General features: G+C 40.6%; 1 protein-coding gene and 1 non-coding gene across 3 annotated transcripts in view; both read left to right on the top strand.

Moving 5' to 3' along the window:
* Positions 1 to 14,604, top strand: part of LOC119650768 (aminopeptidase N) — a 221,229-nt gene that overhangs the window by 190,668 nt on the left and 15,957 nt on the right. For both annotated transcript variants that reach the window (XM_038053870.1, XM_038053871.1), the window contains 4 exons: positions 1,835 to 2,027; positions 2,102 to 2,523; positions 2,589 to 3,036; positions 3,098 to 3,288. In XM_038053870.1, coding sequence (XP_037909798.1) covers positions 1,835 to 2,027; positions 2,102 to 2,523; positions 2,589 to 3,036; positions 3,098 to 3,288 — 1,254 coding nt within the window. The remainder of the gene's footprint in view (positions 1 to 1,834; positions 2,028 to 2,101; positions 2,524 to 2,588; positions 3,037 to 3,097; positions 3,289 to 14,604) is intronic.
* Positions 9,639 to 9,711, top strand: Trnak-cuu. Its single transcript has one exon. It is a non-coding gene; the product is annotated as a tRNA-Lys (tRNA).

The raw sequence follows: 14,604 nt of genomic DNA, 5'->3' as shown, positions 1-14,604 counted from the left end.
ATTGCTCAATCGAGGAACGTGATTTGTAATTAGATCAAATTAAAGAAAGAAGATTAAAGTGTGATTACTGTTGGTTGGGCTTGTGAATCTAAATTATTAGATTATTGCATATGAAATGGCCGATTTGGTAAACAAGTGAAGTTAGTTGCTTTTTGCTGTATCAAACCACCACCAAATGGCGCTTTTGGTGTCGCATAATGAAGTATAAATACTCCTACATTTAATCAAGGAGTTATTTCAGTTTTGACCATCGTTGTTATAACAGTGAATGAAAAGGAAAAAAGGATGGAAAAGAGCCAAAAACGTATACTTTTTCTGTATGAATTCAAACTCGGTTATAAAGTAGCGGAGATTAACAGCGCATTTGGAGCTGATATGGCAAGCGAACGAACCACACGACGGTGGTTCGAAAAATTCCGGTCAGGCGACGTAAACCTTCAAAGTGAGCCACATGGACATCCAGGACCATCGATTGATAGCGACGAGCTGCGTTTTCTAGGTGAATCCGACAAACGTCAGTCTGTGAGAGACATTGCAGAAAAACTGGGCGTACACTATTCGACAGTTTCCCGGCACTTGCAACAACTTGGTGCAACAACTTGGAAAGGTGAAAATCTCGACAAATAGGTACCGCAAGCCCTTACGGAACAAAACATGGCGCTTCGAATGGACATTTGCAGTTCTTTACTCTCCCGTAACAGAAGCAACCCCTTTTTGCACAGAATAGTGACATGTGATGAAAAGTGGATGCTATACGACAATCGTCGCCGATCAGCGCAATGGCTAGATGCTGATGAGCCAGCGAAGCTTATGCCGAAACCGAACCTCCATCCGAAGAAGGAAATGGTGACTGTTTGGTGGTCTACAGTTGGAGTTATCCACTATTCTTTTTTAGCATCTGGAGAAACGATAAATTCACAGAAATACTGTGCCCAACTCGAGGAAATGCACCTTAAAATTGCAAAAATGCACCAAAAATTGAGAATTCAACGGCCGAAATTGGTCAACAGAGATGGTGCGATACTCCTTCACGGCGATGCACGACATCATATATCCAATATCCAGAGCAATGGTTCAAAAGTTGAACGAATTGCAGTATGAGACTCTGCCTCATCTACCATATTCACCAGACCTTTCGCCAACCGACTACCACTTTTTTAAGCATTTGGATCATTTTTTGGCGGAAAAACAATTTAGGAACGAAGAGGCTGACAAAATTGCCTTCGACGAATTTGTCAACACCCGACAACTCGACTTCTACGAAACTGGCATACATGCTCTTGAATCTCGTTGGGAGAAGTATTTTGAATCGACTGGCATCTATTTTGATTAAATAAATGCATTCTTGTAAGCTTTACAGTCGTTTTAAATTTAAGTACCAAAACGGCCATTTCATTTGCAACAACCTAATATTATTTAAACGTATCATCCCTCATAAACAGAAATACTGAGAGAGAGTTGCTGGAATGATAATCAAGTTGAGTGTCATCATTTCCTTTGATCAACAGACTTTGTCCAGATGGAGTTTTACATCCATTTTAATTTATTTTTCTGTTTCTACGTTTCCTGTAAATCGCCGCGCAGTAGATCACTTTCTAAATCTATAATTAACTGTTATTACCTCAATAAAATGGACAAATCACTCAGAAATGTGTTCAATAAAACACTTCCAGTCACATGAACATTAGTACATTCACTAGGGTTCACTATTCAGAACTATTTTTGGATCTCCATTCATATCCAGAAAAAGCAAATATTTCTTGCATTTCACGTCTGTCTACAAGTATGTTTTCAACATATACTATTTCCGGCATTGTTTTCTTTTCATTTTCAGAGATTCTGCCCTACTTGTACCTGAAGGCGAAGCACAGAGCTCATCTGCTTCACACAAGGAATATGTATCATCAATTATTGCTCATGAGTTGGCCCATCAGTGGTTTGGAAATTTGGTAACACCGAAATGGTGGGATGATTTGTGGTTGAAAGAAGGATTCGCAACCTATATGAGTTACTTAGCTATCAACAATGTATGTAATTTCATTTTGTGTTTATTTCTGTTCGATTTGCTTCCGAGCTAATGTTTATTTACATTTTGATTTAGTTCGAACCTGAATGGAAGCTTTTGGAGACGTTCACCATTCGGGAATTCAACCAGGCAATGTCCAAAGATTCGGATAAAAGTTCGCATCCGATTTCATTCCCAGTGACTTCAGCAATAGATATTCGGAGAATATTTGATCCAATTTCATATGCTAAAGGTGCCATACTACTCCGCATGCTGAACTCTTTCTTAGGCGATGATGCTTTCGTTGGCGCTATCAAAGAGTATCTAAGACGATTCGAATATTCTAATGCTATCCAAGATGATCTGTGGAAAGTGATGACTGAACATGGATTGAAATATAAAACTTTACCGGAAAATATGACTATAAAGGAAATCATGGACTCGTGGATTTTGCAACCTAGTTATCCAGTTGTTTTTGTTAAGAAGTTGGGAAATGGCATAGAGGTCAATCAGGAGCGGTAAGAAATTTTATTGTTAATCAATGTTTATTACTGTTTAATCAAATGTTCGCTTCTCTTGAAAGATATCTATTACCACATAAAGACATCGAGGATGAGACATTGTGGAATATTCCTATCACATACCAAATAGATGGAGATGAAGCTTCAGAGAATATTTACTGGTTGCAGAATAAAAGTGCTAAGATTCCTCTTATTTTCGACAGTAGTCCTGATAGCAGAGTTGTTGTTAATGTAAATCGTAATGGCTACTATCGTGTCAACTATGACTATTCACTTTGGATCGCTCTAAAGAAAAATTTCAAACTTCTTCCTGATATCACAAAGGCACAGCTATTAGACGATTCATTACATCTAGCTAGAGCTGAGTACCTAACATATGATATTCCCCTTACATTTTTGTTAGAAATGCGTGGACATGTTGAAAATCATTTGCTTTGGGCCGCTGGTTATAACGGTCTTCAATATATTAACGACATGTTGAATAGGGAACCTGCATATGAATCATTTAGGGTAAGCATTGGAGAACTCACAATCACTTCCAGCAATTTTCCTAATTAAACATGATTTTCAGGCATACATGAAATTTATTGTGCGACCAGCTTTTGATCATTACACATTGGATGAACCGGACAGTGGTGACGAATTAACTCTTACACATCACTCGAGAGTTGTGGAATTGGCCTGCAATTACAATTACGACCGGTGCACGAATGCGGCTCAATTGAAATATCGTGAATGGATGAGGGATCCGAAAAACAACCCGTAAGTAGACTTTACTATTTAATTAAATATTGAATGGACAAATCGAAAAGAAAATTCGTTTGACGTCAATAAAGGTATGAAGAAGTATAAAAAAGTCTTAAGCCAACAGCCTGGTAGACAAAGTTATCATATTTATTGTGAAGTTGCCACGAGAAAATGTATTAATACCCTTTCAATCACCAGAGTCACGCAAATATTGGAACTATAAAAACATATTGTTAGAAACACAACGCGAATTCGCATTAGAGCCAAACGAAGGGTACTAATTTTAAGGGTAGTGGTCTTTTGCCGTCCTGCGTATATAATCCACACCTTCAATTGCTTTTTGCTATGTGATTACTTAAAATTTCGTGTCCTTCTATATAAAATGTTCGAGAATTTGCTAAAATAAGAACGAAAGCTAAAAAATCTCTGAGCTAACCTGCGGTGTTTCTTGCGATTAAATTATTTGAAATAATTAGATGGTCTTCATCATGTAGCTTTGATGAAGGCAAAAAATGGTTCCCGAAATGTCGGTATATGCGAATAAAATAAAAAATACTAGCGAAAAAGCAAAAACCATCTTTATTTTAAATAAAAATAGTACAAGTTGCGTTCTGTTAAAAATTATTTTCTCACCGTAAAAATTATCTAAAATTTTAATATGTGAAACTATGTTGTTTTGGGCTTGAGTTTCAATATGAAATCAATATCATCATCATCAACAACGGCGCAACAACCAGTATCCGTTCTAGGTGTGCCTTAATAAAGAGCTTCACATTCCACTCCGAGAACCATCAATTCCATATCCCTTAAAGCTGTCTGGCATCCTGACCTACCCCATCGCTCCATCTGAGGCAGGATCTGTCACGTCTCCTTTTTCTACCCTAGACATTGCCTTTATAGAATTTCCAGATCATCCTCATCCATACGAATTAAGTGTCTCGAGTTAAATTTTATCCACAACCAAATGGTCATTTTATCGCTCATAAATTTCCACGTTATAGAGGCTACGCAACCATCTATCCTCTTGTACGAGCCACAAATTCTTCGGAAGATTCTTCATTCGAACGCGGCTAAAAGTTCGCAATTTTTCTTGCTAAGAACCCAAGTCTCCGAGAAATACATGGAAACTTGCAAGATCATTGGCTTGGACAGTAAGAGCTTTGACCCTATGGTGAGACGTTTCAAGCGGAACAGTTTTTGTAAGTTGAAATAGGCTCTGTTGGCTGCCAACAATCGTGCGCGGATTTCATAGTGGTAGCTGTTATCGATTGTGATTTTCTACCCTAGATAGGAGAAATTATCAACAATCTCAAAGTTGTAGTCTCCTATCTTTATTGCTCTCATTTCACCAAACCCATTTGATGTTGTTGCCTCTGTGGTTTTGGATGCTGACATTGCCACCATATATTTCGTCTTGTCTTCGTTAATATGTAGCCCAAAATCTCGCGCCGCCTGCTCGATCTGGATGAAGGGCAGGTTGTACACTTCTGGTCGTTCTTCCCATGATATCAATATCATCAACATTGGCCAGTAGTTGGGTGGACTTAAAGAGGATGGTGCCTCTCACATCTACTTAGCATTACGGATGACTTTTACCAGGGCCGGCTTAAAGAAGACGCATGGTAGAGCATCTCATGTGTGAAACAAAACCTTATTAAAATTGAGTCGATGTCTGTCTGTCATCTGTCTGACTGTCTATCACACCCGATTTATTCGGAAACCGTTGGACCGGTTGTCACGAAAATTGATGAGAGCGTGTGATCTATCGTTCGCTTTACATACATCAAATGGAGCCCTTTTGTGTTAAATTTAAGCGGGAATGTGAATGGAGGGTGCAAAATTTTTTTTCATAGAATGTGACCATGTGGGATATCAAATGAAAGGGCTCAATTAGTACTTTTAGAAATTAGTCCCATAATTGATCTCGAGTGAAACGTAGGAGAGTGAGGGTTCAAAATATAACCCTTAAAAAATCTAACAGGTCTCGTTCTCAGAACCTATCCAACCGAAAAATCTGAAAAAAATCACAGTGGTATCTCTAAACGAAATGTAGGCCTCAAAATACATCCCTTTCCAATATCTGCCCAAATATAGTTAATAATAGTATATAAACATATTTTAGAAATTTAACTGGAAAATCCCCGTAAGTTTATGTTAGAATTATCAAATTCGGCACTTCCATAAGAGACAACATAAGACATAACTCCAGGAAGAACGATTATTAACAAAGTTATAGAAGGCGGAACTTCGATTTTGTATGAATTTCGTGCATTCTAAAACGCGTATAACGTCATCATAGCATATCAATTCGTCATACCACAACAAAGTCAGTTTACGTGAATGGGAGGTCGCAGGGAAACGTTTCGTTTTAGTTTTTTAGTCATTTATATATCAATATCAGTTACTCGAGACAGATATATGTATGTATTTATATGTGCATATATGTAAATAAAGCTTTGGGGTAGTGCCTAATTGAGATAGATAGTGGTAATTTATTGCTTTGGATTATACTACAATAAAACTTTGCAGCAAATAAAATAGTTTTTTAGTTTTTCCAAAAGCAATATATTTCCTCTCAATAACATAATAAAAAAACATCCAGGTCGGTGCTTCAAGTAAAAAGTTTTGTGTTCATCTTAGCTAGCTAAGAATACAAAATATTCCACAATATTTTTCTCTAAGATACACATATGTTCATACATATCAAAGGCATAACTATTGTGTTCATCCTAAATAAACAAACATTGTCTATTATCGCATTGATAAATTGATCTAACTAATCTTCACACATTTCCACTTTACTCCGTGCAGAAAAGTACGTACATATATTAAAAACCGCTGGTAACCAGGTACCCACATGTCTATTATATTGGTGACCATCTGCGCATGTCTCCCTCGAGTAATCAAAACTGATATGCTATGCTAACTAAAAAAAAGCCAAAAAAGGAAGACTAAAACGTCCCCATGGACCCCGCCGTTCATATAATTTCACTTTGTATGATGATGACTTCATACATGTCTTAGGGTGCAATTAATTTACCTGTAATGCGAAATTTTGACCTTCTGTAAGTTTATTAATAATAGCTGGACTGCCTTCAAACTTTTCAGGATTATGTCCTATATTATCGCCTATGCTGATGCCAAATTTTGTATTTCTGGGATGAACTTAAGGGGAGTTTTCCAGTAAATTTCTAAAACGTGGTAATATATTATTATTAACTTTATTTGTGCAGATATTGGAACGGGATGTATTTTGAGGACTAGGTTTCGTATAGATGCATCACTGTGATTTTTTCAGATTTTTCGGTTGGATAGGTTCTGAGAACGAGACCTCCTTCACTTTTTGGGGCAGTCCTTTTAGTATTTGGTTGGGTAGCCTTGAACATCTATCACAGCTTGCAATCATGTGGGCATACTTTTGAAGGATCACACACAACTTCGCGATAAGTTTTCCCATCATAAACAAGCTTAATTATAATTTTTCACTATTCAATTGTTGTTTCCTTCCTCATTTTGTTCTAAAATGTATTTTCAAAACAAGTCCGGAAAATTTTCAAACAATGTACACGAAAATTTTCAAACAATGTGCACGAAATAAATCGAAAATAGGTGCACGATCAATTAATATACAGTGGTCAAAAAAAGTTTGTCGACAACGCCAAATAAAATGAACACGTGGGGAAACGTAGGAAAACAATTAGATAATTACGCCAATGGAGAAAAGTGAATCAAATTAGCACAGCCGTAGGAAAATGAGAGAAAATCCAACTACACAGTCAAAAAAGGTATGTCAACACGGCAAATAATGAGATCAATCGCGCTCAAGAAGTAGAATCAAAATAGTTAATACATCGCGTATCCACCGTTGGCTTTAATTACGGCTAACAACCCACCAGGGTTCGAAGGTGTGGGAAGATTATTCCATTCTTCGAGGAGTCGCGTTCTTATTTCTGCTTTATTTGTGACGGGTGGGCGCTGACAAATATTGCGGTACAATAGGTCCCATAGGTTTTCAATGGGATTCAGATCCGGTGATTGGGGAGGTGTGTCTAATACTTTAGAAGAGTTGTAAAGGAGCCGTTATTCTGGTAAAGCGGGAACAACTCTATGATGTCTAGTTTCTCAGCACTATGGCGCAGATTTTTTTTTAAATTTTGATGTAGTCTTCATCAGTCATCGTTCCTTCAATAAACTGCAGTGCGCCTACCCCGGACGCCACGAAGGTAGGTAGGTATCAGTGGCCGCTCCGAGGAGCCCAATTAGCGCTTTGGTGCGCCGTTTTGATGGCATAAACTCCTAAGACCGTGACTGTTGTTATAGGGACAGGGAAGCGGAGTCCAGCTGGCTCGGATCTTCAGAGCCAGCCCGTAGCATTCACGAAGGAAAGCAGCTCTCCGACCCTGTAACTAGAAATCTCACTGAGGTCCCCAAAGAATGGTTTACCCAGTGTCCGCAGCCTGACTCGAGCCAGAGCCGGGCAATCGCAGAGAAAGTGCATGAGGGTTTCCCTTCCTTCTCCGCAGCTTCGGCAATGCGAGTTGTAGGGTAAGCCGAGCCTAGCGGCATGGTCCCCTATGGGCCAGTGCCCCGTGCAGACCGCCGTAATCTTGAATGCATTTGCGCGCATCTGACACAGGAGCTCTCGTGATCGGGCTATGTTATAAGCGGGCCAAATTCTCCTTGATTTGGCACAGCTTGTAAGCCTTCGCCATCTCAGGCCCGCGGCTGCTAGGTAGTGCGAGTAGACTCGGCCCCCGACAGCCGCCAGCGGAACACCGACTGTGTTCCCCGAGGGACTGCCAAGAGCAGAGCCTTGCCTGGCCAATCCGTCAGCCCGCTCATTCCCTTCTATGTTCCTATGCCCGGGAACCCAGAGGAGAGTGATCTTGAGCGTGCCGGCCAGATGGTTGAGCGTGTCTCTGCATTGCCCCACCAACCGGGAAGATGTCGTCGTTGAGTACAAGGCCTTGATGGCCGCTTGGCTGTCGGTCAGAATGGCTATGTTACGCTTGGGGCTCGAATCACGCTCCAGCCATCGACAGACTTCCAATATCGCCAGTACTTCCGCCTGGAATACACTGGTGAAACCTGGGAGACCATACGACTTGGATACACCGTGTGTATTCGAGAAAACCCCCGCGCCGACTCCATAGGCCATCTTTGATCCGTCCGTAAAGAATACCGTGTCATAGTCTTGCAACACGCCGCCGGTCTTCCACTTTGCCCTGGTTGGAAGGTCCACAGCAAAGTCAAGGTCCGTCTGCACAGCCCATCAGCTCTAAGAGTTCGTTTCATCTTTATTTCTACATGTTTGTTCCAAAGAGGTGTGACTCTCAGATATTTCAGTTCTCCCCCCCCCCCCCATCTCAGGGAGCCAAAGTCCATCCAGTTTTCTCCTCTTTGTGAATAATACCATTGTGGTTTTATTTGGATTAACTGAAAGATCATGTCTGAGGCACCAAATGTCCATTAAATCAACGGCACGTTGTATATTCCTACACACCGTTCCAAGATCCCGATCAATAGCAAGCACAGCCACGTCGTCAGCATAAGTTTAAGCGTATATTGGCAAATTTTGCAGTTCGAGTAGTGAGTCGATCAGCATACTCCACAGAAGTGCCGAAAGCACACCTCCTTGGGAGCAGCCCTTCGTTGCTTCTGCAGTCAGATAGCGATCGCCACCCACCTCAGCGCACAATCTCTGCGTTAATATAGCATGGATCGATCCGCTTAATTAAAGCATCATCAACACCATGCTCTCTGGCGGCATCACAAAGTTTTTGAAAAAGGGCACAATCAAAAGCCGCTTCAATGTCCACAAGCACCTCCATCGCGTACTCACCATTCAAAGTTGCATCCTCTATCTTTGTGACCAAAGAATGAAGAGCAAACTCACAGGACTTTCCACGCTGGTAAGCGTGTTGGTTATGTGCTGGTTATGGTTGGTGTTGTCCGTACAAAGTTTTTCACATAAGATGAACACAAAACTTTATACCCGAAGCGCCAGCTTCCGGTATTTCGATTTGTTTTCATTATGAAATTAGTTGTCAAACAAATTTATGTATGCCTGGGAAAAATTGTGTTACTGTCTTTCTTTTGCAAGTTCTATTTATACACACACTTATGTGTGCAAATCTACGTTTAAATTTTTCAAATTTTCTGGTTGAAATAGCTGTGAACCACTGGATATATCACAGCGGGCTCTACATACATGTGGTGTGTAACTTTAGATGGGATTGGTTCGACTGTTGGTAAATATCATGAGAATTATTAACGCGTGCGACAAATATATCTCATGATATACACACATCTCACATCGCATTATGATATTCCAACAGTAATTCTCTGAAAAATGTTTTCTGCATGCCCGGCTAGCTCAGTCGGTAGAGCATGAGACTCTTAATCTCAGGGTCGTGGGTTCGAGCCCCACGTTGGGCGAATCTATTTTTTCGTTACTTTAAATTATAAGAAACTGAATCTAAGTGAATTGAAGTCCTGCAAAGTACATTCTCTCCATGTTCAATAGATATAATATTTTCCAAAGTAAAACGTTTGCTGGTGATTCTTATTTTCTACCGAATGAAGTTGAGGATTCATACCTGACGAATCTTCCATTCTTTCGGAATAGTTTGTTGTTTAGCTCGATCTTCAAATCGTCGAGACATACCTTCTTATATATAAAAATCAATTGCTGTTCGTTAGTCTCGCTAAAACTTGAGAACGGCTGAACGGATTTATCTTATCTTGGTTTTGAAATGTCCGTGGAGGTCTAGGGAAGGTTTAAGAGAAAAATTCGAAAAATTGCCGGTAAAACCCTAAAAACAGCACTTTTCTTCTTCCCATATAAACGTTTTTTTCTAAATAAAATTTAGAGTCAATTTGAACTTTATTGATATTCAATAAAGTTCAATCACTCACTGTGTTCATCGGACCTCATATTACAACCAAGTGACAATCTTTTATTTCTAAAAAGACAAAAGACATAAAATGTTTCACAGCTCAGAACATGTATTGGAAAATAGAATTTCTGTTTTTAGTATTTTTGTTTCTCACCGTTTAAACCTTCTCTGAATTTCCATAAATATTTCAAGACCAAACTAGACTACCTACACCTAGACTAGATATTAAGTTTTGTTACAAATTAAATTTCTGAACGCAACGATAATATTTGACATCAGATTTGACAACCAACTAATATGTCAACCCATTCTGTTGCACTTTAGAACACGGAAAGAAGTATTACGATATTATGTTACGATATCTATGAGTGTGCGGGGACTTTCTTTACTTTGGCGATCCTTTGTGATAGTGACATTCCAGGAAATGTGCCCTTATTTTTTGATATTTTGTGATTGTGACATTTTACTGCAAAGTGAGCGAAAAATTTTCTCACTTTGATTATTTACAATTTACGATGCCGAGGAGAAGACGACCTGACTTAGGTCGTCGCAGTCAATCAAATGTGCGAAGAGCTACCTCACGTGCTAACCGCACTGATGACCAGAGAGAGACGGATCAAGAAAATAGTTGTATTGCTATGTCAGAATTGCGTTATTTAGTGAGTGATAATGAAGTAGATAGACTTAGAATGCAACGAATTGGTGCACATCAAACACAACAACAGCAATCACGAAATAATGAAATTGATCGAAGCCGCAGACGGAATGCTCCTGTGATTCTTGAACGAGCTGCATTCCACTATGATCCGGCAACTGATTACAGTGCCGACAAATCGGTAACAATTGGGGAAAAGAAAATAATTTGTAAATATTGTAAGGCGTTAAAATACACTCATGAATCTACTGGATCATGTTGTGCTGGAGGGAAAGTAAAACTGCCACAATTGCTTCCACCACCAGACCCTTTACGATCTTTAGTTTCTGGGATTGGAAATGATTCTAAGCACTTCTTGGCCAACATTCAGAAATATAACAGCTGTTTCCAGATGACATCATTTGGCGCTATACATATTATACAGGACAATTTCATGACCACTTTCAAGGTATTATATACCAGAATATTTTTTTATAATATTCAATATGTACTAAAATGTATGTATCGGAAATAATTAATCGACAAATTTTTAAAAATAACGGAAGGCAGTACGAAGTCTGCCGGGTCAGCTAGTCATAGATACAAATAAAGTGGGAATCAGCTGCGAAGGCATTGATAACCAGCTCCCTACATTTGTTGTAATTTTGAATTCTGAAATGGGAAAAAATATGGAGTTTGATTGAAACACTTAGTGACGCCACTGGGCGAATCAAGTAGTAGGGAAAGTGCAATTGATGCAACCTGCCGGGTAATGGATATTTCTTGGCTCCCGATATGTAACTTAACATACTGTGCATATGCTTTACAGCGCGTTTGAATCTGAATTAAAAGTGAAATGAAATTTCATTTGATACCTCCACGGCGTCAGGACGTAAGCAAGTTAGTCCGAACAAAACGAACAAAACAAATACATATCTGTACGCTAAATGTTGGTACCCTAACTGGAAAGACCGAGGAACTCACAAGAGCCCTTCGGCAAAGGCGCATTGATATCTGCGTTCTGCAAGAAACCCGATGGTCTGGTAAAAATGGCTATAAACTTCTCTATTTTGGTAGCCCACACCATCTCAGAGGATTTTCGTGATGTCATTAAAGAAGTCCAACGATTTGATGATCGGCTGATGTAGCTCATCATTATATCAGTTAATCGCACTATTCACTTCTTCACCGCGTACGCACCTCAGACACGTCGACATGATGCCGAGAAAGATCCCTTCTGGCAACTTCTCGATGAAAAGGCTTGTCACGTGCCTGTTGACGACTATATCATCATTGGCGGCGATCTTAATGGTCATGTGGGTGAAAAGGCAGACGATAACAGGTGCCATGGGGGGAAGGAGTTCGGAGCGCGCAATGAGGGTGGCGAGCGTATAATTGATTTCGCGGACACCCATGACCTTGTACTTATGACTACATGGTTCATCAAACGATTGTCTCATCTTCCTACATTTTATAGTGGGAACAGTAAAATATAAATCGACTATATTCTGATAAGACAAAGATATTTTACCATCGTCACTGATTGCAAAATCGTTCCCTATGAGATCATCGGACCTCAACATCGGCCGTTGATTGTCGTCCAGCGAATTAAGCCTCCGATAAAACAGCGTGAGGAACGCACTGACCCGCAGCGCATCAAATGGTGGCGAGTTGGTGAGAAGAAAGAAGAAATCTCAATCCTACGATTGCCGACCATTACGAATGTAGAAGAATCGTGGAACCAAATGAAAGACACGATCCACAAAGCGGCTTCTGCAACCCTCGGGGTCTCCAAGCCGGGTAAGCGGTACATCAACCGAGATACTTGGCTTTGGAATGATGATGTTGAAATGAAGGTCTGTGAAAAGAAACGCCTCTACACAAATTTCTTAACGATAAAAGGCTTACTTATTGACAAATTTATAAGAAAGCCAACCGGGAAGCAAAAAAAGCTGCCGCTGTCACTCGAGGGGACCATTACAAAAATCGTTACGATAAACTGGACACTTGGGATGGCGAGAGAGATCTGTATCGACTTCCTAAAAGCCGTAACGAACGTACACAGAATATTGAACAGTTCTGTTGCGTTAATGACAAGAACGGTACTTTGCTTACCAACCGTCGAGTCGCAACAGATAGATGGCGAGAATACTTCGAACAGATTTCAACTCAAGAATTTGCTCATCCTCCACTTCCACAATCATTGCAGCATTGGAGCAGTTCCACCTGTCAGCGCAACTGGTGCTCTGAGGTGGCGGGGAGGAAGACGGGGTGGCAACCCAGTCGACTGAACCAAAACCGGGAGAATTCCTGTCGTATATGAGTACAGCTCGGTTGTTTGCTGTTAGCCCCCTTGTGGGAGCTTCATGCTGGCTGTCGGTGATGCTCAAGCGAGAAGACACCTTCGGGCCTCGGCGTGGTGTTGCGTTTCAACACGGGTACCGTACTCCTTAGTTCGGTAGAGATGTAGGTAGGTCTTGCATCCACCAGTATGTATGTTAAGCCATGTACTTGCATAGACTGGTACCGTTGTTGCTTGTCACAGCGGGGCTATGATTGTGGTCCCAAAATCAATCCGTGTTTTAAGAAGACCGTAGGATTAAGTCTACACGACAAGTACCTACGTTAAAACCCCAATGACTTAACTGTCAGCGCAACTGAAGTCGAGGAGGCAATAAAATGAATGAAATCGGGAAAAGCCACAGAACCTGACGACATCGCATCTGAGCTCTGGAAAGCGAAGAGCTGAGACCCAACACTGTGGCTCAGTGAATTCTTTAATCGGGTTATTGAGGAAGGAAGAACACCATCTGACTGGCAAGAAAGTACCACCGTTCCAATATGGAAAAGAAAGGTAGTCCAGCAGAATGTCAAATTACCGTTTGATCCGATTAATCTCCCATACCATTAAGATTTTGGAACACATTCTTGATAACCGTATTCGCGAAATCGTTGAAATAACCGTGAATCAAACCGGATTTGTCAAAAACTGCGGAACTACTGACGGAATACATGCTGTGCGGTTACTCATGGAAAAACATCGTGAGAGGCGTCGTTCTCTTTACATTGCATTTCTGGATCTAGAGAAAGCGTTTGACCGTGTGCCACACGAGTTCATCAGGTATGCTTTACGACAACACTTAGGGCTAGAAGAACTCGTGCGCGTTACCCCGGTCGGAAAAGTAAAGTTCGAAGTATGGCGGGTGTATCAAAACCGCGTCGCATCTCTGTTGGTGTTCATCACGGAAGCGCCCTCTCACCACTCCTTTTTAAGGTTTTATTTGCAAAACAATTGCATGTACATAATGAGCTACGTACAAATGGGATAGTTCTGCACTCAAAAATACTCACAGAAGAAGCAAACAAAACCTTTCATACCTGAAGCGCCGAGCTTCCGTTTCTCGATTTGTTGTTCTTGTTATGGGCACAGTCACACGGGACATCCAATGTCCAGCGCTTTATGCAGATGATGTTTTCCTAGCATCTGATAGCAAAATGATCTCGAGCAACTTGCCCAAAAATGGAATGATCGCCTCATGCAACACGGTCTCAGATTGAATCTAAACAAAACTGCATTTTTGACGACCGATCCCCATGAAACAGGCAAAATCACTTTCAGCGGCAGTCATCTGCCCAGAACTGAACGATTTAAATACCTCGGGTCAACGTTGTCAGCCAATGGAGAACTGCGTTATGAAATTGCTTCACGCATTAACGCAACCTGGATGAACTGGCGTTCCACAACTGGTGTTCTTTGTGACCGATGTATCCACGAACGTCTAAAATCTAAAATTCACC

Source organism: Hermetia illucens, chromosome 3, assembly GCF_905115235.1.
Source record: "Hermetia illucens chromosome 3, iHerIll2.2.curated.20191125, whole genome shotgun sequence".
NCBI classification, from domain to species: Eukaryota; Metazoa; Arthropoda; class Insecta; order Diptera; family Stratiomyidae; genus Hermetia; species Hermetia illucens.
Note: the sequence above shows the minus strand (reverse complement) of the source record. Positions and strands in the feature narration are given on the sequence as shown.